Genomic DNA, 27,168 nt, shown 5'->3' with positions numbered 1-27,168 from the left:
CAGGTGCTTTTAGTCATCAGCTCATTCACAAGGACCTAATGAGGGAGACTCTGCAATCAGCCCGTTAAAGGTGAAGAGACTGGGACGTGGAGCAGTTACCATGCTCACACCACATGGCTGGTCAGTGGGATGTGAACCCAGTTCTGGCTCCAGTGCCCTCTCCTTATTTCCCCATCACACCACCTCCAGTAGTGTCGCTACCCAAAGGATATGAATCCCTTTCAACAACAAACAACATCAGCCTTTCAGGAGCATGTTAGAAAGTTTAACCATGAATTTATCAAACACCGGACAAAGAGTCCTTTGGGACATTTAACATCCAAATGAGGGTCTAGTGTATTTGTTATCACTTCTTCTCATCTGATTACTTATCTCTCTTTATGAGTTTAGAGATCAGTTCTGCCCTTTGGGAATCTCAAGCTCGTTGTCTAATGCCCATTTGAAGACATTTTTTGTGCTTTTGCCAATATTCACAGGTGGATGCATTTTTCTTATGCTACTCAGTGTCTCTTTTTTCAAAATTTATTTTTTAAGATTGACAGATAACACTGTATGCTTTTGGTGTATCCAATATGATATTGTGAAATCAATATTATATTGCAGAATGGTAGCTAACCTTTCCAGTTCATGTTAAATTGTTCCTTAGATTCATTGACATTAAAATTCAGTGACATTAAAAACAATAGTCTCTCATTCATAGCGTTTGGTCCACAAATGAGCACACATTTCTTTTTTTCCTAAGTCACAGGAGCCAAATTCAGGGTAGCATTAAAATAACTAATTTCACATAGTTGGTAACATGGATTTATCTTCAGATTTTGGGTTTAGGTTATCCCATTTTTGTTCTCATTGTTATGTTTATATTGAATATTACAGCATGCTTTGAGTTTTTATTTTGAAATAGGTTGAAAAGAAATTCTAAAGATAAACAAAAATACCCCAATGAACATTCCATGAAACACCAGCTCAATAAGCCATATGAGACAGTCTAGAAAAAAAAAGTCCCCAGGCCAAAAAGTCTGAGAAACCCTTCAGACCATACCTAACCCTGTTAGAGAAAAACAAAGCATTTAAAAATTAATCAGAAGTCCTGCAGTTAAAGAAATCATTTAACGTAATCAGTTCAGTGTTTCCCACATCTATTTGACCCTGAAGTGTATATTTTTAATTCTTAACCCCACCCCAGTGGTATAATTTGTGGGACTAATTTCTTGGAACTGAATTAGAATTGTTTGGAACCAATTAGAAACGGTGTTCTTGAAATGCCAGTTTGGAACCATGGAAATAGTGAGCAGTCTATATTAGCAGCTAGAGGAACATTGCTATGGGAAGTCAGAGAATGGAGAAGATCAAACTCCCACGGACCTTGCTGTTTTGAGGTTGGAATCCTGAGTGCCCAAGACACCACAGGGAGAAAGGCGGACATCTACCCCCTCAGTGAGCCATGCGGGGCTACTGATATGGTTTGGTTCTGTGTCCCCAGCCAAATCTCATGTTGCATTATAATTCCCAGTGTTGTAGCTGAGGCCTGGTGGAAGGTGACTGGGTCATGGGGATGGTTTCTAATGCTTTAGCACCACCCCCCAGTGCTATCTCATGATAAAATTCTCATGAGATCTGGACGGGTAGCATTAGGAAAAATACCTAATGTAGATGACGGGGTGATGGATGCAGCAAACCACCATGGCATGTGTATATATATGTAACAAACCAGCACGTTCTTCACATGTAACCCAGAACTGAAAGTATAATAATAATAATAACAATAACAACAATGAAGTGTGTGGCACCTTCCCCTTTGCTCTCTCTCTCCCACTCCTCCATGTGAAAGTGTGCCTGCTTCCTCTTTTGCCTTCTGCCATGACTGAATGTTTCCTGAGGCCTCCCCAGCCATGCTCCCTCTACAGCCCATAGAATCATGAGCCAATTCAACCTCTTTTCTTTGTAAATTACCCAGTCTCAGGTAGTTCTTTATAGCAGTGTGAGAATGAACTAATACAGAGCCACTGGGGAGATGGGGGGTTGAGAGGATCCATCTGTCCCAAGCCACCCAGGGTAGCCTTGAGATTCCTCCAGAGAGGGGTGGGGCAACTGCAGGTCCATATATCGGTCTTTCCTCTTAACACCCTAGAGGCTGTAAGCATTGGTGGCAGATGAGGAAAGCACAGTACCACAGTTAGGAGTGCAGCTTTTGAGTCACAGAAACTTGGTTCACTTCCCATTTCTGCCACTTCCTCTGTCCATGACCTTGTGGCTTGTTCTCTAGGTTCTCTGAGCTTCACAGTAAGTTAATTTGTAAAAGGGTAAAGCCAAGCTCACACAGTGAAACCAGGAAACAGATCTCAGGTGGAGACACCATGGTGAATGCAGTAAAGACTGTAAAAGTCAGGGGCCATCGTACCTATTTCATAGACTTCACTTGGTCAGGAAGAAGGACATCAAATCCATACCCTGGCCCTGGCCCTTAAAGAAGCCATAATCTTAGCACATTTCCATCAGATGCATAGTGCAAATGGCTTCCTGATATGGGTACCAATTCAGCAACTGAATGTGATCTCATGTACTCAGCCCTTCCCCAAACATCGCTCCCTTGGAATAATGGGAAACCACAACCATGATCCATAATCATAAAAGCACAGGGGCTGAGAATAAATAATGGCTCTCCTAGACGAGCTAACTTGGTTGTTATTTATAAGCTCCTGGGCCACATTGTTATTAACTAGGAAATCTGCTTTACCTCCTTGCTGCTGTTCCGTCTGGCCTCTCAATCTGCACTTGCTGGAAAAAAATAGTTATTGTTATGCTAAAATCACAATGGGACTGTCATAACTCAGTGCTAAATAACACCAATAAAACTATGAAAATGGCACTTGGGCATTAGAAGTTATTTTCTTATGGACTTTAACAAGATTCAGTGCTTTTATTCTCACTGTGCTCCGGTATTTTAGCTTCACACACAGACACAAAATAAAAATGTGAGAAGGAATGCCAGCCAAACACTATCCTCTCTTCCACAAAGGAGTATGTTGATGTTGACATGGGAGCCAGCAGGAGCTGTGGTACACAAATTCACATCAATCAGTAATGGTAGCCGTGCCCACAACGGTGGTGTCTGGCACAGGGGTTTACCTCTTTCTTGGTGAATTTTGGTGAGTGATCATTTTTGTCGTCGATCATGATCGTGGCTGTGGCTGTGCCCGTTAATCCAACATCCAGTCCGGCCATATCTTGAGCCTCGATGATCAATTCATATTTGGGATTTTCCAGAGTCTACAAAACACAAGCACAAAAAAAGAATATGACACTTAGATTTGGGTTGCTGCTTTGGAAAGGTGGCAAATGTGTTGCTGGAGCTGTCTCCCCCTCCTCCTCCATCTAGAGCAGGCATCTTTAAGCAGCGATAACATTTTTACCTATTATGTATAAATGTGCCCTTGGAATTTCTCCAATATAAGACAGTCACTATTCAAAGATTGGAGTTTTCCATGGGGACAGAATATATTAAATTTCCTGTCCTTATTTAGGGAGACATTTGATATACTACAGAATGCTCCATTTCCTTGGTTTGGTCTACATCATATCTGTTATTTCAGAGACCTCAGGAGGCTGATCTGAAAATGAGGCTACCTTTGATGATGAGCTTAGAACAAAGATGGCAGCTTTAGGAACTCACATTTACTTGACACTCTGATGAGGCAGGTATTGCATTACTGCACTTTACAGAAATCCTTGTTAGTCTTTTCCACAAGCAGCTCAACTTGCAATTATCGTTCCCATTTTACAGATGGGGAAAAAAACTCGCTAAGGTTTAGACTCACTTATATGATACTTCTTTTATGTCTTTTTTTGTTGCACAGGCTGTTACCTTTGGAAGATGCATTTAATCTAATGATTTGATAAATGTAACACAAGCAATCTTGCATATTCTCTCTCTTTACATATGTGTTTTTCACCTGAATATTTGACAAAGATTTGGTGATCATGTTTATATAGTCAAAACAACTAATCGAATAGCCCTGATCCTAAGATGAATAAGAGTGCAGTCACTGGTAAATAACAGCCCCTACATTTAAACCATCTTTTGTAGATTTCTACTTGCCTTGGTCAATAAGCATCCCATTCATCTGGTAAGGCACCAGCCCACAATTCCTTTGCGGACCTATTCTTTACTTCTTCTCTGCTTATGTGGTTTGGGTTGGGATTGCCTTTCTCTGCCTCCTACCCATTGAACTTTTGGAATGAGCCCTAATTAGGAGAAGTCAATCAGTGGATTCCATTCCAGTGGTATAATGTGAAGTCCAGGCCCTGTGTTTGACAGGTAGGTGAAGGAAGTTCTGTTTCGCTGTGGTGTGGACCTGGTAGCATTTAGTCGGGGGAGCTACAGGAGTTATCTCATGACCACAGGAGGGATGTGCAGGAGAAACCCCCACATCCAAGAACACAGGCTATGTCCTAAGAGAATTATACTTGAATCTCAGAGAAGAAACAGTTCTCCTAGTGGTTATACTGGAGCCACTTCATCATGTCACTCCTGAAGCCAGCCCTGCCTGTGACCTTTCAGCTAATGAAAGCCATCATTTGCCTTATTAGCTTAACCCACTTTGGATAGATTTCTTAATCACTCACACAGAGAGTCTGAGTTGAACCACCTTCAGTAACAGAAATAATAGTTGTTTACAATCACATAAATAGTCCTTACCAGTACGACAGCTTCAAAAACAGGTGGTTATACCAACCAATAATTAAGAAATACCACAGGAAGCAAAGAACTAAAAAGCAAGGGAGGATGTCTAATTTTCTTTTAAGTCGTAGGTTTACATGGTAAATTTCAACAGCTCAATGCTAGTTCTCCCAAAAACTTTAGAGTATTTGAAGTGTTGTTAGCTGTCTGCTCATGGGGACACATTTCATCGGCTGTTCCTTTAACTTCTGAGCGTCTTCCTAGCTACTATTTTAAGGAGTAATAGTTCCATTGGGTGGTTTGTTAAGGCCCTCCACTGGTTTCAATTCTAGCTCCATCAGGATCTAAGGTCACAAAGTTCTCTGATTGCTGAATGCAAGTGGAATTGACAAAGTACCCAATTCCGGTTCTGGCTGGGTCAGCTGGCATTGCTCGGTGAAGGTACTTGAGGTGTCATCTGCTCTGGTTCTGCCTGGTTCAAGAATTCTGGTAATTTTGCTCCTAGCTGGTTTAGTTGGCACTTCTCGGTATAGACATTTGAAATCCCATCCATTCACAAGCTGAAGCTAGAAAACTTGAGCCTAACGGAAGTGGCTTTCTGCTTATAATCACTGACCAGCAAGATTGGATGTACTGTTGGCCATAATTTCTGCAGCAGGACCACATGAAACCAGTAAATTGGCCACCTTTAAAATCCTTCCCAAGTGTCTCTGAACATGTTAATCATTACCCTGAACATCACAGGACTAATTTCTTATATAACACTTTTACTTTTGTCATAAAACAACATATTTTTTAAAGCACACGATCAGTGACATAAAAATTATGTGGATTTTCCCCCCAATATTGAAGAGATTATGGTAAATATATTATTTTTTCCATATAATATTTACCAACATAATTCCTAGATGTTATTTTAAGGGTTGCATAAAATATAATCACATATATGTTTTATGATACACTCGTCTTCTATTATTAGGCCTTTTGGTTATTTGCAGTTTCCAAAATGTTGACAATTTTAAATAACACTGCAATTAACATCTTTATTCATGAAGGCTTATATATATTTTGGCCACTTTATTTTTATTTTTATTTTTTTTCGAATAATAGATCCCAAGAAGTGGAACTACTAGGATAAAGAATATGAATGTTTTAAGGCTTTTTATTTATATTTCAATATTTTTATCCAAGAGGATGTTACTTTTTCACCACTCCTATGAGAATGTTTAGTTTTTGATCTCAGACAGGGCTGGTCTCTAAAGGACAGCTCCTGACATTGCCAAGGGAAGCAAACTGGGAGACCAGGGTGGCTCTATGACAGTGACATGCCAAGGAGATAAAGTCCTCATTCACAGCATTCATGCTTCTCCCAACTTGCAGTACATACTGCTGTGGGGACCTGCTACAGGACTGCCTCAAGCACTAACTACAGCGGGCGTCTGCTGCTTTGCTGTCCTATATCTTCTCCCACTGCTTCTGGAACCTATGCTATCATTTCCCTGGACATCACTCCTTCCCCATCCTCAGTACAGGTGGAGTTCAGATGGGCTGACCCCACTCCCGATTTAGGGATGGTCATGTGGTTCAGGCCTGGCCTATCAGGGCTTTCCATTCCCATCACCATGCAATGAACACATAACCTAAGTTAGTCCACCCCAAGACTGAAATTCAATTCCAGGACATAGTTCTTTAGTTCTTTTAGAATTCTTAGGGAAGAGAAGTTCTCTTTCTGTTAAACTTGGAAGTGGTTAGGGCATCAATCTGGACCTAGTGGTAGCCACTGGTAACCACATAAAGTCAACCTGAGAAGGAAGTAACACAGACTAAGAGGCAGAGATGGAGTTAGTTGCTCTTGTTGTTTTAACATTTGAGCCCCTTAATGGTCATCCTTGAAGCCAGGATTTACTCCTTAGATTTTGTGAATTCTATGAGCTAATACATTTTGGCTTTCCTTAAGACACTTGATTCAGATGTTCAGTAAGTAGGAACAAGGCAGTTTCGACTAATACTGCAACTATTGTAATAACACTATGATCAATTATCTGATTAGTGAGAAAGCACAGAGCTACCACATCATACAATAGCATCAAAATAGGTTCTTCAAAACAGTATTCCAATCATTTTATGAATACATTATTTTCTTTTTTAACAGTTTCCCCTAAACAGAAACTTTTTTTTTTCCCCCAGGGAAAGTTACCATAATTCTTTATTAAAAAAACATTTATTTATTTTGAGACAGAGTCTCACTCTGTCACCAGGCTGGAGTGCAGTGATGTGATCATGGTTCACTGCAGCCTCGACTTTCCTGGCTCAAGCGATCCTCCACTTCAGCCTCCTGAGTAGCTGGGACAATAATCACACGCCACCATGTCCAGCTAATTCTTGTATTTTTTGTAGAGATGGGGGTTTCTACAAAATTTTGGTCAGTGGAATGTAGCACAAGCAAAGGACACGTTGGCATAACTCTCTTAAACAAATTTTATAAATAATTTTAGAAAATGAACTTGTCAATTTCCATCTCCTGAAGTAAATAAAACTTTGCAGCTATAATGAAAAATACATCAATTAACCTAGTAGAGAATCAATTAGACTATTAAGTAGATAAATTGCAAAGTTTGGGAAGAGGTTTCAAAAGTCTACATTTTTGGGCAAACTTAAGGCTAACCTCAAAAATATTTTTACTGCTGAAGTAATATCCAATTATTGTAAGCAACATAAAAATGATACAGTCATTTCAAAGACCGCTCCTCCACCCTTGCCCAACCGCACCTCTGAGAGGTAAATATTGATAGTTATCTCCTTTTTCCTCTACAGGTAGACACACACACAGATACACTTTAAATACTCACATATTTAATAGACACATTTATAGACACACATATTTCATCAAAGTAATGCTGTTTACATAGAATTACAATTTGTTTTACCATAAAACTTTAATCTCAGCCTTACAGAACTACTCATTTTAATAGCTGTGTAATAGTCCATTGTAAAGATCCACTATAATTTATCTAATCAATTCCTAATGGATAAACATTTGGGTTGCTTCCAAGTTTCTACCTTTTTTTTTTTTTTTTTTTTTTTTTTTTTTTTTTTTTTGAGACAGGGTCTCGCTCTGTCACCCAGGTTGGAATGCAGTGACATGATCACAGCTCACTGCAGTGTCGACCTCCCAGGATTAAGGGATCCTCCCAACTTAGTATCCCAAGTAGCTAGGACCGCAGGCGTACACCACCACACCTTGCTAGTTTTTGTATTTTTTTAAAGACAGGGTCTCCCTGTATTGCCCAGGCTGCTCTTAAACTCCTGGGCTCAAATGATCCTCCCACCTCATGCTCCCCAAGTACTGGTATTATAGGTATGAGCCATCGTGCCTTGCCCAGGTTTTCATTTTTAAAAGCAATTTTAATATAAATATTTTACTGGCCTGTTATGATTTGGGGATTTTTCTGTAATGAACATTATTGCTTTCACAAGGAGAACAGTAACAAAATCCCCAAAATGAATAATAAAAGAAACCTCCTTTGGAATGCAAAAGACCCAGTTTGCACTTAAAAATTAGAGAAAACGCCACATGAAATCCTTTGCTCTTATATGATCAGAATACCATCCGCTTGCCTCTGACCTACTTCCTGATCCTGGGAGCCTTTTCCAGAAAATCACCCCCTAATTTTCTAGCTCTCAGAGCCACTCTTACTTGAAATATACACATATATTTTTAATTCTGTATCCTCGCTGGCCACTCTGCATTTGTGACTCTGCTGGAAGAGATTCTTCTTAGGTTGGGTCTCTAGCCCGCAGATGCCCCATTCTCCAGGAGGAAACACTGATGCAGAGAAAAAGATCCCAGTGGCTATGCATCATGCTTCTCTCCCTCACCCAGAATTGACCAATTCACAGGTAACTCCCTAATTCAAGCTGGGACAATTGGATTCTGAAAACAGGAAATGTGGGGCTGAGAGTCACAAAGACAGAATGGAGGGTAAACCCTTGTGGATTTCTCCATGTAACTCCTAGGACTAACAGAGGGATTTTTGCCTTGAATGTAACTTACCACCCTTGTGTTTCTCTCTGTCCATGAGGAAGGCACCCTGCCTCTTCACTTGTCCAGCTTTCCCTTCACTTGTCCAGCTGCCCCGTCATTAGGTTAGTGAACTGATCAGTGAGAAGGGGGTCCCCTTATCAAGGTCAACCCCATTCTCAAGATCAAGTTTTATTCTCCCTGGGCCTCGCCTCATTCTGTGTTTCTCTGGTTCAAGGCTCAGAGGAAAGATGAGTGTAATCAGCTTCAGCTCCAAACAGTTTTTGAGCTGAGTTTTGCAAAAGGCGCTGTTCTACCAGGAAGAAGCAGCGTGGGTGCTAAGGACTGGGATCTTTGCTGGCCCCTGACTTCAATGCTGTCTTTGATTCTGTAACTTATTCAAGTGTATACTCAAGAGCTTCTTTTAGGTACCACAACCAGCCAGAATGAGTGTCAGTTGCCTGCAAGCAAAGGAACTTGTGGTGAAAACCATGTTGTGTGTTCACCAAATCCTGTTTCCTTGGATTCCGGGGGCATATGGCTACACTGTGCAGTCCAGATGTCCCTGTAGTAAAATGGACTCGTGTGGCTGACTGCGGTCAGAGGAATGTGAGCACAAGTTAGGTACTTGGTGTGGTCCTTAAGCCTCCCATGTAACCTTCCGCACTTTCTATTTCCCCAAAAGGAAGGAACCTGGATCTCCAAATTATGGAAGGAGCAAAGCCCCATTGCTCACCTGCTTTAAACTGTGAAGTTAGCAAGACATAAGCCTTTTTTTTTTTTTTTGAGATGGAGTTTTGCTCATGTTGCCAGGCTGGATGGAGTGCAATGGTGCAATCACGGCTCACTACAACCTCCGCCTCCAGGGTTCAAGTGATTCTCCTGCCTCAACCTCCCAAGTAGCTGGGATTATAGGCATGTGCTACCATGCCTGGCTGATTTTGTATTTTTAGTAGAGACAGTGTTTCTCCATGTTCTTCAGGTTGGTCTAGAACTCCTGAAGTCAGATGATCCGCCCACCTTGGCCTCCCAAAGTGCCGGGATTATAGGCATAAGCCACTATGCCTGGCCCCGACATAAGCCATTTTTTAGGTTTAAGGGCTGTTTATGACAGTGCTTAGCTTACCTTGTCTAATATGAAGGCTCTGTTTCCCATTCTGCTTTATTTTGAATGCCCATTTACTATCTCCCTAAATAGATGACAAAATTTTCAAGGGCAAGGACCATGCCTTTGGCCACAACACCTAGCCAGTACTCAGCACACAAGGTGGGCGATTTACTTTCATTATTGATAGTCATGATATATTACTGTTTCCCCAAACTAAATTACATCTCAAAGGTCTGAGCATATCAGTGGCATTTCCAAAGCAAAGTCATTTATTCGCAGGGAGTGACTTATACTTTGGGGAACTGTAGCTCAAGGAGATAGAATTTTATTTTGAGGAAGAAATGCACTGTGTCAAAACTGGAAAAATTAAATTGGCTCCTCTGATTTTATTTGAAGCTATCTGATCTGTAAGACATATCTAGGAGAGTCAAGCTGCTCTCCTTGTTCGAGTTCTGCAGTCATGCATTTCTATTGCATTTGCTATCTCCTCCTGGGTGTCAACCAGCTACCAGAGAATATATATCCTAGAAACCAAAGCAGGATGGTATGTCTGCTAGAAAAAGACTCCAGTGAATCTCCGCAGACACAGACCAGGTTCACTGACCACACTGATTTGAAAACCAAACATTTCATCTTGAGAAAAGAATCAAGCCATGTCACTAAATCTGGCACTTAATCAATCACCGGACCCTCAATGTTTTACACAGCTACGATGACTTCCATATAAGTATGCATTTAATGGAACATTTATCACTAATAACAAGCATAATGGCAGCTGTGGGGGGAAATCAGCGAATAGATGTGACATGGAAAATGGTTTTCCTATTAACCCGCACAGTTCCCCATCTCTCTCTTGCCTCGTCTTGAACTTCACTCTATGTCCCTCCTACCAGTTTGTCCAGACTGAATTTCTTTCCACCGTATCCCACTTGTTCCATTTTGAACTTTTCACCTCTATTTCTTGCTCCAGGCAACTTCCTGCTCCTTCACTGATGGTCATTATTCACAGCACAGAAGCTCCATGAAGGCAGGAACCTTCGTGCACAACAGGACATTTGACATTTAAGGAGGCAATCAATATGTGATCAATTATTACTACCCTGGCTCCATGACTCATTAGCTGAGTGATCCCAGCCAAGTTACTTATGTTCTCATTGCCACCATTTCCTCATCCGTAAAGTGGGGGAGAAAAATTCTTACAGAATAAGTGAGACTTAAAAGGGGTAAAGCGCTGCATACAGAGCCTGGCATACATAAATGCTCAAGAGATGCTACTGCTATTGTTTAGTAAATCCTTGGGAAGTCTTTTGAAGATGTAGCAAAAAACTAAGGGTGGCCTTCAGGGAGAGCCAAAAGCAACTGCCAACGATGCTGCCAACAGCCACTGAGTGAACCTGGAAGTGGAGCCTTCCTTAGACAAATCTTCCAACGAGACAGCAGATTCTGAACACGTTGGTTGTAGCTCTGTGAGTGCTCATCAGGCAGAGAATATAGCTAAGAAATGCCCAGATTCCTGAGCAGAGAAACTGTCTTGTATCAAGTCACTAAGTTTTGAGATAATTTTTAATGCAGCAAAAGACATTGAGTACTATGTTCCCCAGCACCACAGTGCTTGCTGATTGATTACTTATTTGGTGGCTATCTTGACAATCTGAGCTTCTTGAGATCAGGGGCCTTGTTTAGAGTTTTATCTCTCAGCTACTAATTCACTGCCTGGGACATCATAGCTATGTAACAATTAGTCATATTACATAAGACATAATTAGCCCATTATTACATAAATATGATTATATATTATTGCACAGTCTTGATTACAACCATTACATAACAATTATATAACATGTCTTATATACTGATGTTTATATACTAATATATAAATATAAAATTATATACAATATAAAAAATAATGAAGGGTTGTATACCTGTAACTGTTTAAGAATAGATTCTCCAGATTTGTACTGTTGTCAGTTTTGGAGGTTAAGCTACTCCTATGGTGGCTGATTTCAAGCTACGCACATGATTTCACTCCAAAAGAACTTAGTCGGAAACAGAGACACCAGTTGGCCAATGTGAGCCAGTGAAAATGGGCTCTGGCCCACACATTCTGCTTTAGGAGTCAAGGAAAGGAGTAAAAAGGCATTTTGTCAACAAATCCCTTTGTAGCCTAATATTTAAGGTATCAATAATGAGAAACCATTAACATGGTCTACATAGCAAAGATGGAATGGAATTCATTCATTCATTTCCTCTTTAGCTTTGCCCTGATCATCTGGAGATCCCAAGTGTCCTTGCAATATGGAGCCTAAACAGGGACCACATTCTTCCCCAGCCTGGCTGCACCTGACACCTGGTCTATAAATATTGCAACAGATTGGTGAAAACACTATCTGAAGCAGAACGAGCTGTTGTCTGTCTGGAGTTTGATTTAACCACTCTGGCCACATAACACTGGGAATAGGTAGTCCATAAATCCAGCAGGAACCACTTACACATCTTCATAAAATGTGCCTTATTCCCACTGCAGAGGTTGAGTGGTGTTCTTCCGTCTTCCCAGGCAGGAGGGTGAGCCTGGTTTGACTTGTGTTTGTCTTTAGACATCTTTTCACCTTGCCTCTCAGTATGCACGTGAACATTCACGTTCTTGGCTGTCGCCTGCTGGTTTTTTTTTTTTTTTTTTTTTTCCCCCATTCCTTGCTGGGGCCTGGTGGGCAAGGAGAAGGCAATACTCATTTCCCCAGATTTATTGCCTGCGACAAAGCTGGCAGGGGTGGAGGAGCAGCAGGGGAAATAAACACTGTCTCTTAGACATATGCGGCTGGAATCACCTAAATGATAGATTTGAGGTTGAGGGACACCAAAATCAAATAAAACATTTCCAGGCAACGTGTGCATCTTCTGCTACTCCTGATGAGTTACAGTAAATAAACCGCCAATGCATTCCTAGCATACCTGGAAAAGGCATCTCCATAGGCTCAAGGTGGCAAATACTTGACACTCAGTGCGAGTCCACTGAAACATTTATTTAGTGTCTACTAGGCTCAAGTAACTGCTGGGACGTGATGAATGACACAGAGCCTGCTTTTGGTGCATTTCTGGTCCAGAGAGATGAACAAAAAGCAAGTCTGTAAGGTCAGATGAGATGAGTGTTATCAGAATGGTCTTGTCACCAATTAAGGTCTCTACGTGAAGGAGGTCAGAATGTGGGGTGCTCAGGAAAGCTCTATGGAGCTTATTTAATTCATCAAACATTGACTGAGCGCTTACTGTGTAGTAGGGATTGTGCTGGATGATGTGAATAACAGGAATCAGGAATCAAGTCCCGTGGGAGAGACCAACACCCAGATGATTTCAGCACAATGAGATGGGGGTAAGCACAGAGTTCTGTGGAATTACGAAGGAGAGGCCAATTGACCTAGACATTATAGGTGGAAAGGTGGAGGCTGGAAGAGATTAAGGAGTGCTTCCTCAGAAGGGAATATCCTATCATAGAATTAGAGATGGGGTCTTGGACTGAAAGTCAAATTCTATGGAAGAAGGTGGGAAACCATTAATCCTAAAACTCTCTGAAATGTAGTCATTGAATAGGAAAGGAAGGCTGATTCTGGTTCTGTTCTGGATGCAAAAGGGACAAGAAAAAGCATGCTCTGGACCTTCAAGGAAGTCACAGCTTGGGTGAAGATAAAAGATACATAAGTGGCTCCCCAGGGCAGCAGGGAGCTTGTGCTAAGTTGGTTGTGTGCTCACTGGGAGTGCTTTCGTGGTGGCTTTTCAGTGGCTTCAGGTTAACGTAAGACTAGCCAGGCTTTGAAGGAAGGGTGTGAGGGGAGAGAATTCAGAGAAGGAAGAAGAGCCTGGGAATAAGAGTGGAGGTGTCAGGATGAGACAGGGCGAACAGCGTGCCTGTGGGCTGGAGAGACACAAGTTCTTGAAAGTATCTTAGAGGCCTTCTAGTCCTGCCCTACCTTCAAGGAACTCAGAGTGAGAGGAAACAGAGGGAATCCCAAGAGCACATGGCTGGTTAGGAGCTGAACTGAACAGGCTAATCTGGATTCAGACAAGGAAGATCTAACTTTGAAGTAAAATAAAATGTAGTTAAGATGTTTTTTCTCTATGCTTTCTGTATTTTCACAACCTACTGTTTGCCATATTAGCTTTTGTTTTCTCAGCTTTTTACAGCAGGTGCCTAAGACACAGAGTCAGAGGCAGTGCTTCTTGAAACAGAGGAAGAGGCCATGAGCCAAGGAATGCCAGTTGTCTCTGGAAGACGGAAAGAGCAGGAAAATGGATTCTCCCCTGGAGCCTTCACAAAAAATCCAGACGTGCTGACACCTCCATTTTAGCTCAGCGAGACTCATTTTGGACCTCTGACTTCTAGACCTGCAGGATAATATATTCTGATACTGTCTGCCTCTGATTTTGTGGTCATTTGTTACAGAAGCCACAGGAAATGAATACACTTTCTCTGGAGGGTGACCTCTGAGCTTCCTGGAAGGCTGAGAGGCCCAGCAGCCTCCTGGCTCCAGGTGGTGCGTGGCCTCACCAGCTGCACCTCATTCCACGCCCAGCTGCCAGCTTCACAGGGGGCCCGCCTTCCCAGGATAGCATCCTCTGTCATTTCTCTGGAAAATATTTCCATTTCAATCCTTTGAAGTGTGATGTCAACCAGACCTTTTCCTGCAAAATCTGTCTACTAGGAAGATGAATGTCCTCCCATCTACAACGTGGTAAATATCAAATACTGGAGAAACTTCTCTTCCATGCCTATGATTTCCAATGTGTCAGTCACTTTCTAAGTATTTATTACATCCCTTGGTGAGGGCAAGGATTCTGTCTCTGACTTAGTCCTGCCATATCCCTAATGCATTGCCCCCTGAGACACGGAGGGGCCAAGATACTGCCTGTATGTGGTCATCGGGTTTTAGTCCTTGGAAACAAGTTGAACTTACTCTAAATCACTAGGGGAAAAATCATACAAACTAGTTCACCATCAGGCACTCTCAGTAAATGTTCAATGAATGAATAAATCAAGAAGTGGTTACGTTGATCACCACACAGCAAACTTGGCCTCAGGTTTGCTATTACAGGCCGCAGCTGTTACAGGTCCAAAGGCAGGCATGGACAACGTAAGACAGGCTGAATCCGTCTCTAGACAGCCTGGTTTTGCAGGGCGTGGCAGGGTGATGAGGCTTTGGCTGCCCAAGCCTGTGAAGGGAAGATCCTTCTTCAGAGAGTAGCCCATGCAGAGGGAGGCTTCGGGTGCTCTGGAGCTGACGGATTGGGCTCTTTTCTACCTGGAGGCAGATGCCCCACTGGCTGGTCCCAGTCAAAGGCGCAGCCCTAGGCCAGCCACACATCTCCAAGTGCATGGGATGGAAAAAGGGACGTTATGGTAGGAAAACCGGATCCTCAAGTGGTGAGGTTTGGATGGAAATGACCTTTCAAGAAAAAGAGGGACAAGAGAATGTTGCTCAGATAAATCTCAACAAAGCCAGCTGGGGGCTGTCTCCAATGACCCTGGGGGGCCGTATTTGCTACGGTGTAAAACTGGGAAACTACTCTTCCTGTCATTCGCTGAGCAGTCTCCGAAAGCAAATAGCTTTCCTTGGGTTTCAATTTATTACCATCTAAAATGTCATTCTCTGTATGGGTAATAAAAGATAATACGTTTTATGGTAGCTCCGTATGTTAAGATTTTACAAAATCTGTTATTAAATGATCTGCGTAGAATCTAAATGAATCTTACCAGGTTACATGAAATAGCAAGGTATTTCTTTTTCTTTTTTCTTCCCCAAATCAAGCGCAGTTAGAAGGGCGGCACTCTCTGTATGTTTTCTAATCACACAGCAGAAGGTAATGCTTTTAAGGTCAGACTAAAAATTGCGTTCTGCTGTGTAATCAGCTCCACAAAGTTACATACTGGTCAAAACGTCCAGAAAATTCAATTACTGACAGTGACAGAGGCACAGGAGCCCACCAAGGGTTGAAGGATGTTTCTGAAATTAGATTTTAAACATCTATGACTTGCAGCCATTCCAGCTTTATGACCTTTGGCTAACGTCAGTCCTTTGCATGGTAATGGTCCCTGCCTACTAATTTCAGTCATTTAATCAGAACTACATCCTCCCTGTAGAAAACTGCAATCAAAGTTGCCTTCGGTGAGCCTGATTCGTCCTCCAGTCCCTAGAACCTCTTCCCATTCAGATGTGATCTGTTAATCAAATTTTGCCACGCAGGGTTACTTTTAATCAGCATTATCCGTGGTCTCTTAAGTCAAATGCATTTTTATGCGAAGCTGACTTTGGTTTAGAGTTCTATGGCTGGCCCTAATTCCAGGTAGCTTTGGAAACAAAAGAAGCCCACTGAGAGAGCAATAAATCAGCAAATGACACCCACCCACTCTAGCCATGGACAGGAAAGCAATTCGAGACACGGCCTTTCTGCTGTCATTGGGTTATACTTTTTGAAAATAAATTGAACTAATTCTAAATCATCTGAGGGAAAAAAATCACACAAGATGGATTCCAATTACACCGCAGCTATTGTCCAAAAGCGAATTCGCAGACCAGGGAGAAAAGGCAGTGAGAATAACCCGGCCATGGATTATTCTGGAAGGCTGCCCTGGTGATTTCATGCCTGGTACAGTCAGCTTCTGTGACCCCCTTTCTTCGGCATTATTTGCACAAGATGCCTAACGGACTGCCCTGACCTGTTCTCATGAGGCAGTGCTTTTCTGATCTGGGCGCCATCATTCATTTTGTTCTTGAAATTGTATTGGCTCCGCTGACAAAGGCTAAGCCTATTAACAGCCTGGAACGTTAGCAGAGCAAGGAACAAGAAGTCAAATGTTACGACTTAACATTTGGTCTAGCCCTTCTCAGCTCAGCCTCACAGACATACAGGATGTTGATAAAGACAAGTGTGTTTTTTCTTCGCAAATAATAAGACCCATAAACATGCCCTTGGAGGGCTCCTTTTCATTTATTTAAAAAAATAACAATAAACTGGAAACAATAAAATCTCTGCCTTTCCTCTGCCCCTCCTCCAGAGCCCTTTTCAAAGTGGAGGGGAACTGGACGCGCTTGCCCTCCCTCTGGGAGGAAAGTCCAGTGCCTTGTCCCGGTGCGAGGAAAAGCCTCAGCCGTGGGTGCCAACACACCTCTGTGCATCACGCTCCCTCATGGCTCTGGCCCCAAGTTGCGGACCTTCCTGCTCCAGTCCACAAGGAGGCATCGCTTGCCAGTTCACCTGGGCTCCACCCAGACACGTTGCCATTATAATAATCATGACTGTGCACTGAGCACTTACTACATGTTGGAAATGGTATTCAACCCTCGTGGTGGTTACCTGGGTCTTCATGATACCCCCGCGAAGTTGCTATGGTGGCCGTATTCACTGTGCAGGTGAGGATTCTTTTGTCCCGGGACACACAGCTCCTATGTGGTGGCACTGGGATAGGAACCCATCCTCTTGGGTCTGTAGCCCATACTCTCAATTGCTATGCCCTGGAGCATACACAATACTATTCTTCACCTACCCAGTAGCCAACTCCCCTATTAGTACTAGTCCAAAGATTCCACCTGGGAGCCGATTTCCCAGCTCTTCCACTAGCCCTGTAGAGGCTGGGCTTGGGAGAATGATAACTTTTTGTTATTGGTAGGTTGCCACTCATGGCAGCTCTTCAAGCAATCTCCACCAAGTCTGCAAGGGTCAGCCCTCTTCTTGGAGACCCTGCTTATTTCTCAGCATTGGTTCCACCCACCCCTGTAGACTCTGACAGCTTCAATGACCACCTGTCTCCTAATTCCCAGATCTACACTTCTAACTGCGTGTTTGACATTTCCAGCTGAATGTGTCATGAGCACTGCAAACACAGCACGGCCCAAAGCAAGCTCAGCAGCTCCTCCAACCAAACACAGTCCTTCCTTGTGCTGGTAGATGCCTGGTCACCCCGTGCCCAGGCATCCAAACTGGGAGCCCCTCATGTCGAGCCTCCTCTCCCACCCCCACTGCACACAGTCTGGCTGATTCCCCTCTGGAAAGGGACTCTCACATGACTCCTTATCCCCTTATCCTCCTTATCCCCAATGCGCTTGCCTTAGTTTGGGTTACTGTCGTGTCTCACTTTGCCAGATCCTGAGATGAGGAGAATGTAAATTTGGAGTGACCTGGGAAGTGGTTATAGAGGAGTGCAGGAAGGTAGAAAGAGGTCCCAGGTTACTAACATCATGCTGTTGAGGAAGGGAAGGCCACCCACACCAGCTTAGTGTATGGCACACAGGAAGCAACCAGAGACCAGTGCAAGATTTCTCAGACTGACCCTCCATGCCAAAGTCCGGGCTCCGGGGCATCTGATATAGTTTGGATATTTGTCCCTACCAAATCTCACGCTGAATTGCAATCCCCGGTATTGGAGGTGGTGCCTGCTGGGAGGTGTCTGGATCCTGGGGCAGAGTTTTCATGGCTTGGTGCCGCCTTGGTGATAGAGAGTGAGTTCTCACAAGACCTGATTGTTTCAATTTGGCACCTCCCGGAACCTCTTGCTCCTGTTTTCGCCATGAGACGTGCCCACTCCCGCTCTGCCCTCCGCCACAACTATAAGCTTTCTGAGGCCTCATCAGAAGCAGAATAGATGCCCAGCATGATGCTTCCTGTATAGCCTGCAGAACCGTGGGCCAATTAAACCTGCTTTCTTTATCAATGATCCAGTCTCAGGTATTTCTTTGTAGTAATGCAAGAATAGCCTAATATGGTGTCTCAGCATCCTAGGACTACCTCCTATGGAAGCCCCTGATCACGGGATCAGGCACGTGGTCCATTCACTTTTGCATTTCTCGGCAGATGCGTTCCCTTTGCCAAGAATGCAATCCTCTACATTCAGATGCAGCCGAGTCCTGCTGTTCTCAAGGGACCGCCTCAGGTGTCACTTTCTCTTTGAAGCCTTTACTGAAATTTCCAGGGTGGAAAGATTGCAGAGCTCTTTACACAGTTCCCTTGTAGCACATATCACATCGTGTCCCAATAAACCATAGATAGTTCTCTGTCCTTCCACTCTGCTATGAGGTGCCTGGACACAGAACCCATGCTTTAACTATTTGCTTCTGCTTGTTTATGACATAGTGAAAATGGCATGGACTTTAAAGACAAAATAAGGAGACCAATCTCAGATCTGCTTTTATTTTTTTACTTTTGTTTATTGATTGATTGACTGATTGATTGAGATGGAGTCTTGCTCTGTCATGCAGGCTGAAGTGCAGTGGTGCAATCTCAGCTCACTGCACCTACCTTTCCCTCCCAGGCTCTAGTGAGTGATCCTCCTGACTCGGCTTCCCCAGAAGCTGGGATTACAGGCACGTGCCACCACACCTGGCCAATCCAGGCTGGTCCCAACCTTGTGACCTCAGGTGATCCACCCACCTTGGCCTCCCAAAATGCTGGGATTACAGGCATGAGCCACTCTTCCAGGCCTTAGCTCTGCATTTTTTTTTTTTTTTGAGATGAAGTTTTGCTCTTGTTGCCCAGGCTGGGGTGCAATGGCATGATCTCAGCTCACCACAACCTCTGCCTCCCAGATTCAAGCGATTCTCCTGCCTCAGACTCCCGGGTAGCTGGGATTACCGGTGCCTGCCACCATGTTTGACTAATTTTTGCGTTTTTAGTAGAGACGGGGTTTCACCATGTTGGCCAGGCTGGTCCCAAACTCCTGACCTCAGCTGATCTGCCCACCTCAGCCTCCCACAGTGCTGAGATTACACGCATGAGCCACTGTGCCTGGTCTCAGCTCTGCTTTTAAAGAACTGCGTGACCATGGACAAATCAGATTCTCTGATGCCCACATGCCCCGGGTTCTGCAAAATAAAGCAATCTCATCTTCCCTCCATCACTATTGTGAGGACAAAATGGGATAATCCCTATGCATCACTGATCCTGTGACCTGGTGCACAGAATAAAACCAGCAAGTGGAAGCCATTACAGTCAAAACCACAAAATAGATGCTCAATAAATCCTAGACAGAAATATGCGCTTTTAAAATCAAAGCAACTAAGAATGGTAGCTCCTCAAAGTGAAATGAGTGTTATCTCCGTGGGTTAGTGTGTGTTGAATGGTGGTCACCCAAAATATATGCCCAGCTCCTAACAACCAGTACTGGCGAATGTGACTTTATTTGGAAAAATGAGTCTCTGCAAATATAATTAAGTTAAAGGTCTGGAGATGAGATCATTTTGGATTAGCTGGGTGTGCCCTAGATCTACAAGTGTCCTTAAAGGAGACTGAAGAGGAGAAGATGGAGACACAGGGAGAAAGGCCCCTCAAGGTAGAAGCAGAGGCTGGAGTTTTGCAGCCAGAAACCAAGGAACTGGGACCTCCAGATGCTGGCAGAAGTAGGAAGGATCTTCCCTGCGGCCATCAGAGAGACAAAGGCCCTACCAATGCTTTGATTTTGGAATTCGGGCCTCTTGTTGTTTGCCCTCTGGTTGGTGGTGATTTGTTTCAGGAGCCCTGGGAAATGAATGCACGTGATTAAATGCAAACTCCACCAACGGCCATTATGCTCTGCGGATGGAACACACGTCTTACACTTAGAGTTCAGGCTGAATGTCCAACTGGGCCAGCATGGTTGGAGTCTGGTTAGGGTCTTCAGCAATTTTATGTTTTCAAGAGAGCTCAGTCTTCAGGGAGTTCTGTCAACTCTGAGTTCCATTTCCACTGGCGTCAGCACATGGTCTTATGTTATTCGTGGCTTTTGGCAGTGGTTGGGGTAAATGTCCCATGGCTGGGAAGTGACTGTCTCCCCTCCTGAGAGACCCCACTGCCCAGGCTCCTGTGTGTCCTGACAACCTTTATGGGCATCAGCCTCAGAAGAGAGGGTGGGCCGGGAAGGATCCATTTATCCTTCCATGGGACGACTGTTTTGCCTTCTCTACATGTTTTACTTCTCTTTTCTGACTAGAAACGTGGGATTTGCATAAGGCAGTACCTTAAATTTTGAAAGGCAGTGTTTATACAAACAAAAAATCTCCTCAAAACAAACAAAAACCTCTCCAAAGGGACGCTTCTAGCACTTGGTCTAGACCATTAAAACATGGATATTTTTTGTTCCTTTAAATTGTTTTATGGGCCTGATGGATAAAGAGTCCTAAGCCAAGTGTTACGTAAGCCAGAAACATCTGCGTAAAGCAAGACCAACTTCAGCTCAGCACTGCCCTGCAGAAGCAGTCTGGTCAGCCTAAAATGCTGGGAGCAGCCCCCACAGAGCCAAGCATCCTGGAACCCTGTCGCTCTTTCCCCCACACCCTACTAACCCGCTCTCCCCGTCGCCGACAACCCTGTCTTCATGAGAGAAACTCGAGGCTCAGAGAGGGTTCATCTATCCATTCCACAAACATCCACCCACCCAGGACCAGGTGTTCTCTTAGCCAGCATGGATAAGGCCATAGACAAGGTCACACAGATTCCCTCTTCCTGGAGCCTGCATTCTGGATGAGCAGACTGATTGCAAACAAGATCAATAGTGGTATGTGCTAAGGGAGAAATGAAATAAAAGGGGACATGGAGAGTTCTAGGGTGGAGGCTTAGTTTTCTTTTATTTATTTATTTATTGAGACAGGGTCTTGCTCTGTTACCCAGGCTGGAGTGTAATGGCATGATTTTGGCTTACTGCAGCCTCGAATTCCTGGGCTCAAGCAATCCTCCCACCTTAGCCTCCCTAGTAGCTGGGATTACAGGTGCATGCCCCCACACCTGCCTAATTTTTGCATTTTTTTTTTTTTTTGGAGAGATGGAATTTCACCATGTTGTCCAGGCTCGTCTCGAACTCCTAGACTCAATCCACTGCCTTAGCCTCCCAAAGTGCTGGAATTACAGGTGTGAGTGCCTGGTGGAATTACAGGTGGAATTACACGGTGGTGCCTGGCCGAGGCTCGGTTTTAAATAGGGTGGCCTGAGACGGTTGCACTTGAATAAAGCTGTGAAAGGGGTAAGGAGGAGATGTGGATGTTTTGGAGAAGAACCCTTCAGACAAAGGAGGTAGCAAGCTCAAGCCTTGAGGCAGGAGCATGTGGGATGAATATTGAAGTCTGAAATATTAAATAACCACTGAAAATCACTCCTGGTTCTTGATGACTGATTTCTTACATTCTATAAATTTCAAGGAAGAATACCTGCTTAAAACAGGGGTAAATACTGAGGGTGTACTCAGGGATAAATGACTCAACTGTCAGCTTCAGAAGGGCAGAGACAATACCCACTTCCCAAATGCCCACACGCATTGGTTCGATCAATGAACAAACGTAGTAATGATTTCTGTAAAAGACAAAAGATCTTCATTATATCAAAGTGAATAAAAAGCACATTTCTTACCATGCAAGCTGAAATGCAATCTGCCCAAGTTTCATTATAGATGCAAAACCAAAGGCTAGGATTTTAACACCATAAAAGCTTTTTAAAAATAAACAGAATAAATGGCACCATCTAAGGATGCCTGGACTCCCATCTTTCTTTCTTTTATAAATATTAACTCCCACAAATAGAGATCTGTTATGTAACAAAGATGCTAAGTATTGCTCTTCTGCTCAGCAACCAACCAAACATTTGGCCGTTCCTAACTTTCTACTTACAATTAACTCCAACAGCATGGAAACTTTAATAAGAACAAATGAAACAAGCAAAATAATGGACTTATTAGAAATGAACAGGCTGGGTGTGGTGACGTACACCTGTAAAACCAGCACTTTGGGAGGCCGAGGCGGGCAGATCATTTGAGCTCAGGAGTTCAAGACCAACGTGAGCAATACAGCAAAACCCTGTCTCTATAAAGAAATATAAAAATAAGCCAGGGCATGGTAGTGTACACCTGTAGTCTCAGCTACTTGGGAGGCTGAGGTGGGAGGATCGCTTGAGCCTGGGAGTTTGAGGCTGCAGTAAGCTGAGACTGCACCGCTGCACTATAGCCTGGGTGGCAGAGTGAGACCCTGTTTTTTGAGAGAGAGAGAGAGAGAGAGAGAGAGAGAGAGAGATAATGAACAGAAATGAAAACTGGTGCTGAGTTGCCTTGATCTTAGATTTTGGACCTTCCTGGACCAATTTTATTAACTGCCAAGTTGATCAATTTTACCTCCTTAATTTGTTAACATCTGTCTTCTTTCTATTTTCACTTTCTCTCCCATACGTCAGGCCACAAAAAATAGTCCCCCTGGTCTCCCTGAGTCCCATAGTGCCACCTCAAGCTCATATTCCTTAAAATGATCTTCTGACGCTCAATGCTGATCACTCTGCTATACTTCTCTACCTCCTCCCATGACTCCCCACTGCTACCAGGATACCGTTTAAACTCTGTGGAAAGCAGTGTAGGCCCTTGGAGATCTGTTCCCCTCTGCCTGCATTTCCTCCCACTCCTCCCCTTACCCATTATCTATCAGCCGTACTTAATCCCTGGCCATGGTTTAGCCAAACGTGCCATGGTATCTCTACTTCTGGGCCTTTGCAAACACCATTTCCTTTGCCTGGGAAAACCTCCATTCAGGTGTCCCCCAGGTAAGCACATACTCATAGTTTAAGTCACTCCCCTGTGAAGCCTGCCCTAATTTGTCCCTGTCTATCTAGGCATCCAGTTTTCTGCCCCAACACTGTGACAAATTCATGCCTGCATTCAACACAGTATCTGACTTATCATAATGGCACATGTAGCTCCCTGTAGCCTGTGAGCATATCAAGGGCTGTGACTCCATTCATATCAGTACAGCTCCTGGGATGACAGCTGCTGAATAAATACTTGTAAATAAAATAAATGATTAGTATGGTTTGGATTTGTGTCACCACCCAAATCTCATGTCAAATTGTAATCCCCAATGTGGGAGGAGGGACCTGGTGGGCGGTGACTGGATCAAGTGGGTGGATTTCCCCCTTGCTGGTCTCATGATTGCGAGGTTTTATGAGATCTGGTTGTTTAAAAGCATGTAGTGCCCAATAGCAAAGACTTGGAACCAACCCAAATACCCATCAATGATAGACTGGATAAAGAAAATGTGGCACATACACACCATGGAATACTATGCAGCCATAAAAAAGGATGAGTTAATGTCCTTTGCAGGGACATGGATGGAACTGGAAACCATCATTCTCAGCAAACTAACACAAGAACAGAAAACCAAACACCATAAGTGGGAGTTGAACAATGAGAACACATGGACACAGGGAGGGGAAGAGCACACACTGGGACCTGGTAGCGGGGTAGGGGGCTGGGGGAAGAACAGCATTAGGAGAAATACCTAATATAGATGACAGATTGATGGGTGCAGCAAACCACCATGGCACATGTATACCTATGTATCAAACCTACATGTTCTGTACATGTACCCGAGAACTTAAAGTATAATAAAAAAAGATTAAAAGTGCGCAGTGCCTCCTCCTTCTCTCTCTCCCTCCTTCTTCAGCCATGTAAGACATACCTGCTTCCCCTTTGCCTTCTGCCATGACTGTAAGTTTCCTGAGGCCTCCCCAGCCATACTTCCTGTACAGCCTGCAGAACTGTGAGCCAAGTAAACGTCTTTTCTTTATAAATTACTCAGTCTCAGATATTTCTTTATAGCAACATGAGAACAAACTAACACAATGATAGTGTTGGAAGTCAGCCTTAGAAGTGCTCTCTCGGGGTGATTCACTCTCCCCTAGATGAGCCAGGATCTCTGCCTTGCTGAGGTGGTAACAGTGAGGTATTGTGGGCATGGAGCTGTCTTCAGGCCATATATCACAGGTACAGCCCTGCTCCACTTCTTACTGTGGACCTGGGCACCTGACAACTTTCTCTGTCTTTATGATATTCTCTTTAAACATGGGAATTTTATCGTCTACTTCACAAGGTTGTCAGAAGGATTAAATAAGAGGAAATGTGCAAAATGCTTTTCATATCATGGACCAAACACTCAATAAGTGGAAAGGATTTGAAGACTGACTCTGCTACCAACTACCTGCACTTGAGACTGAAGGCACGTTAACCTCACTAGGCCTCAGTTTGCAAATAGGGAGAATAACAGAATCTGCCTGACAGCATTGTCATGAGGACTACTGTTCACCTGAAATATTTACTGAGTAGTTATTAATGCAACTGTATCCAGTAGTCTCTCCTATTGTGCTGCCCATTGCTCTGAATTGTGCCAATCTGTAAGATGTTTGAAGTTGGAGACCATCTAAGTATTTTCATTGTCATATTCCTGACACCGAGGGCACTGCTAGGCATACAGTATTAACAGATAACTCATTAAACACCCATAGAGACAATGACTGAAGGAATGTTGACTGCCCCTTCTACCTCTCCAAACTGGACCTCTCCTTGAAGGTTCAGCAGAGGCTTCTCCTCCCCTTTTGCCTGCTGTGGAATGTGACTTCTGCTTTTGAACACTCATGACATTTGTGTGTCTCTCATATTTGTCTGCTTCCCTGTAGCATATTTCAGCCTGGGACCTTCCATGGTTTTTTAAATTTTAACCAGCCCTGTCCCCTTAACAGAGTTACAAATCAGCCAGTGACTCACTGCCTGGTCTGTGCCCTGGAACCCTAAGTCCCAGCAAATTTTCCCATCCAGAAAAGTAGCCCATGGCTGTGAGAAATGGTTAATTTTATAGGGTTTGAGCAAGTCAAGAATGGCTAGACACTATTCCCCCTCCAGGAATGGCTAGCCAGTGATATATTTTTACAGGTACCATTTAAACAAATTCATAATACTCTAAGCAGAAAAATGTATTCAAATCCACCAAGCATGGCTCTTTCCAGCACTGGAGATTGCTGCTGTTTAAGCCAGAGGCACCCACATTAAAAATAAATGCTTAGTAGGAGAATATTTAATGACATGGAAAATGTTTCTGTTATACTGTTGAGAAGAAAAAGCAGGTTACAAAACTGTATGAACAGTGAGCTCTCATTTTTGTTAAAAAGGTATTTATGTATCACAATACATAAACAGAGGAGGAGAATTATATACAGCAAGATATTAACAGCAATTATCTCTGGATGATATGGTTATGCAAATTTTATTTTATCCTTTGTGTCCTTTCCCAATTTTCTCATTTCTTTTTACAATAAACATGTATTATCATAAAAGACTAAGTTTTATTATCAGAGCAAAATCCAATGATTCAGGGCTTTTGGATCCATCTATGTAATTTTGCGGGGGATGTATCACAAGGTACATGACCCTGGGTGATGGATGTGGCTTTCCTACCCCTTTCTCCTCTTCAGCCCTTTGGGAAGCAGTGCAAACCCACAAGTCTCAGGCTTTGCTTAAATGCAGGCAACCATTCCCCGAACCAAGATATGATGGCCATTAGTAACTCCAATAGGGGCATCTGGGAGGACCTCACACTGCAATAGAAAGAAGGTGCTAAATAAAGAATGCACACCTTTTGTTGGCTCTTTAAATGTCAGTGTGCAGGTCTGAGCATTTATATCTCAGACATTTCCAGAGAGCTGGACCCAGCAGCTGCTGGGGAGGGAACCAAGAATTCAAGTAAATGTTAATTGGCACTGAGGTGTGACATGAGGGTTCTGAAAAGGCTGTGCTGGGAAACTTGGTCTTTTCCTCTTCCTCTCTTCTTCCTTTAATGTGGTCATCCATAAATCATGAAGGGGACTTGGTCAGTGGACACAGGAGGACAGAGGTTGTTTAACCTTCCTATATGAAGACATCCATTATTCATAAGTGATTCTGCAGCGACGACAGCGCCATGTGGCCTGATGCTTGGATGGAACTGAAAACTGCAGCCAATCAGCAGACGGATTCCTGACCCACTGGTATCCAGTGAAATATGGGAGCCCTTGAATGTTTTGTCCAAAAATGTCACCTATGCATGCCACTGGACTTGTTAATTTAGTTTGTTAAAAATACGATGAAGTGGACATGATAAAGAAAGTGAAAAGACAACCTACAGAATGGAATAAAAATATTCAGCAAATCATACATCTGATAAGGATCTACTACCCAGAACATGTAGGGAACACTTAAAACTCAACCACAAAATTCAAATGTAGGCAAAAGACTGGAATCAACATTTCTCCAAAGAAGATATACAAATGGCCAATGAACATATGAAAAAACACTCAGTTTCACTAATCATTAGAGAAATGCAAGTCAAAACTATGAGACAGCACCTCATAGCTATACTGCTCATAGAATGGGCAGTATAAAAAATTGGCACAACAGAAAATAGCCAGGGTCTGGCGGGATGTGGAGAAATGGGAACTCTTGTGTACTGGTGGTTAGCATATAAAATGGTATCACTGCTATGTGTAATACCACATAGGTGCTAGTATGAGGGTTCATCAAAAAGTTAAACACGGAGCTACTGCTTCAAGGTGTATATCCCAAAG

The 27,168-nt window shown here is 43.3% G+C and overlaps 1 protein-coding gene across 2 annotated transcripts in view; it reads right to left on the bottom strand.

Annotated features, from left to right (window-relative positions):
• Positions 1–27,168, bottom strand: part of CDH13 (cadherin 13) — a 1,196,315-nt gene that overhangs the window by 193,628 nt on the left and 975,519 nt on the right. For both annotated transcript variants that reach the window (XM_017543720.2, XM_017543721.2), the window contains exon 8: positions 3,130–3,270. In XM_017543720.2, coding sequence (XP_017399209.1) covers positions 3,130–3,270 — 141 coding nt within the window. The remainder of the gene's footprint in view (positions 1–3,129; positions 3,271–27,168) is intronic.

Source organism: Cebus imitator, unplaced genomic scaffold (assembly GCF_001604975.1).
Source record: "Cebus imitator isolate Cc_AM_T3 unplaced genomic scaffold, Cebus_imitator-1.0 Scaffold159, whole genome shotgun sequence".
Classification (NCBI taxonomy): Eukaryota; Metazoa; Chordata; class Mammalia; order Primates; family Cebidae; genus Cebus; species Cebus imitator.
Note: the sequence above shows the minus strand (reverse complement) of the source record. Positions and strands in the feature narration are given on the sequence as shown.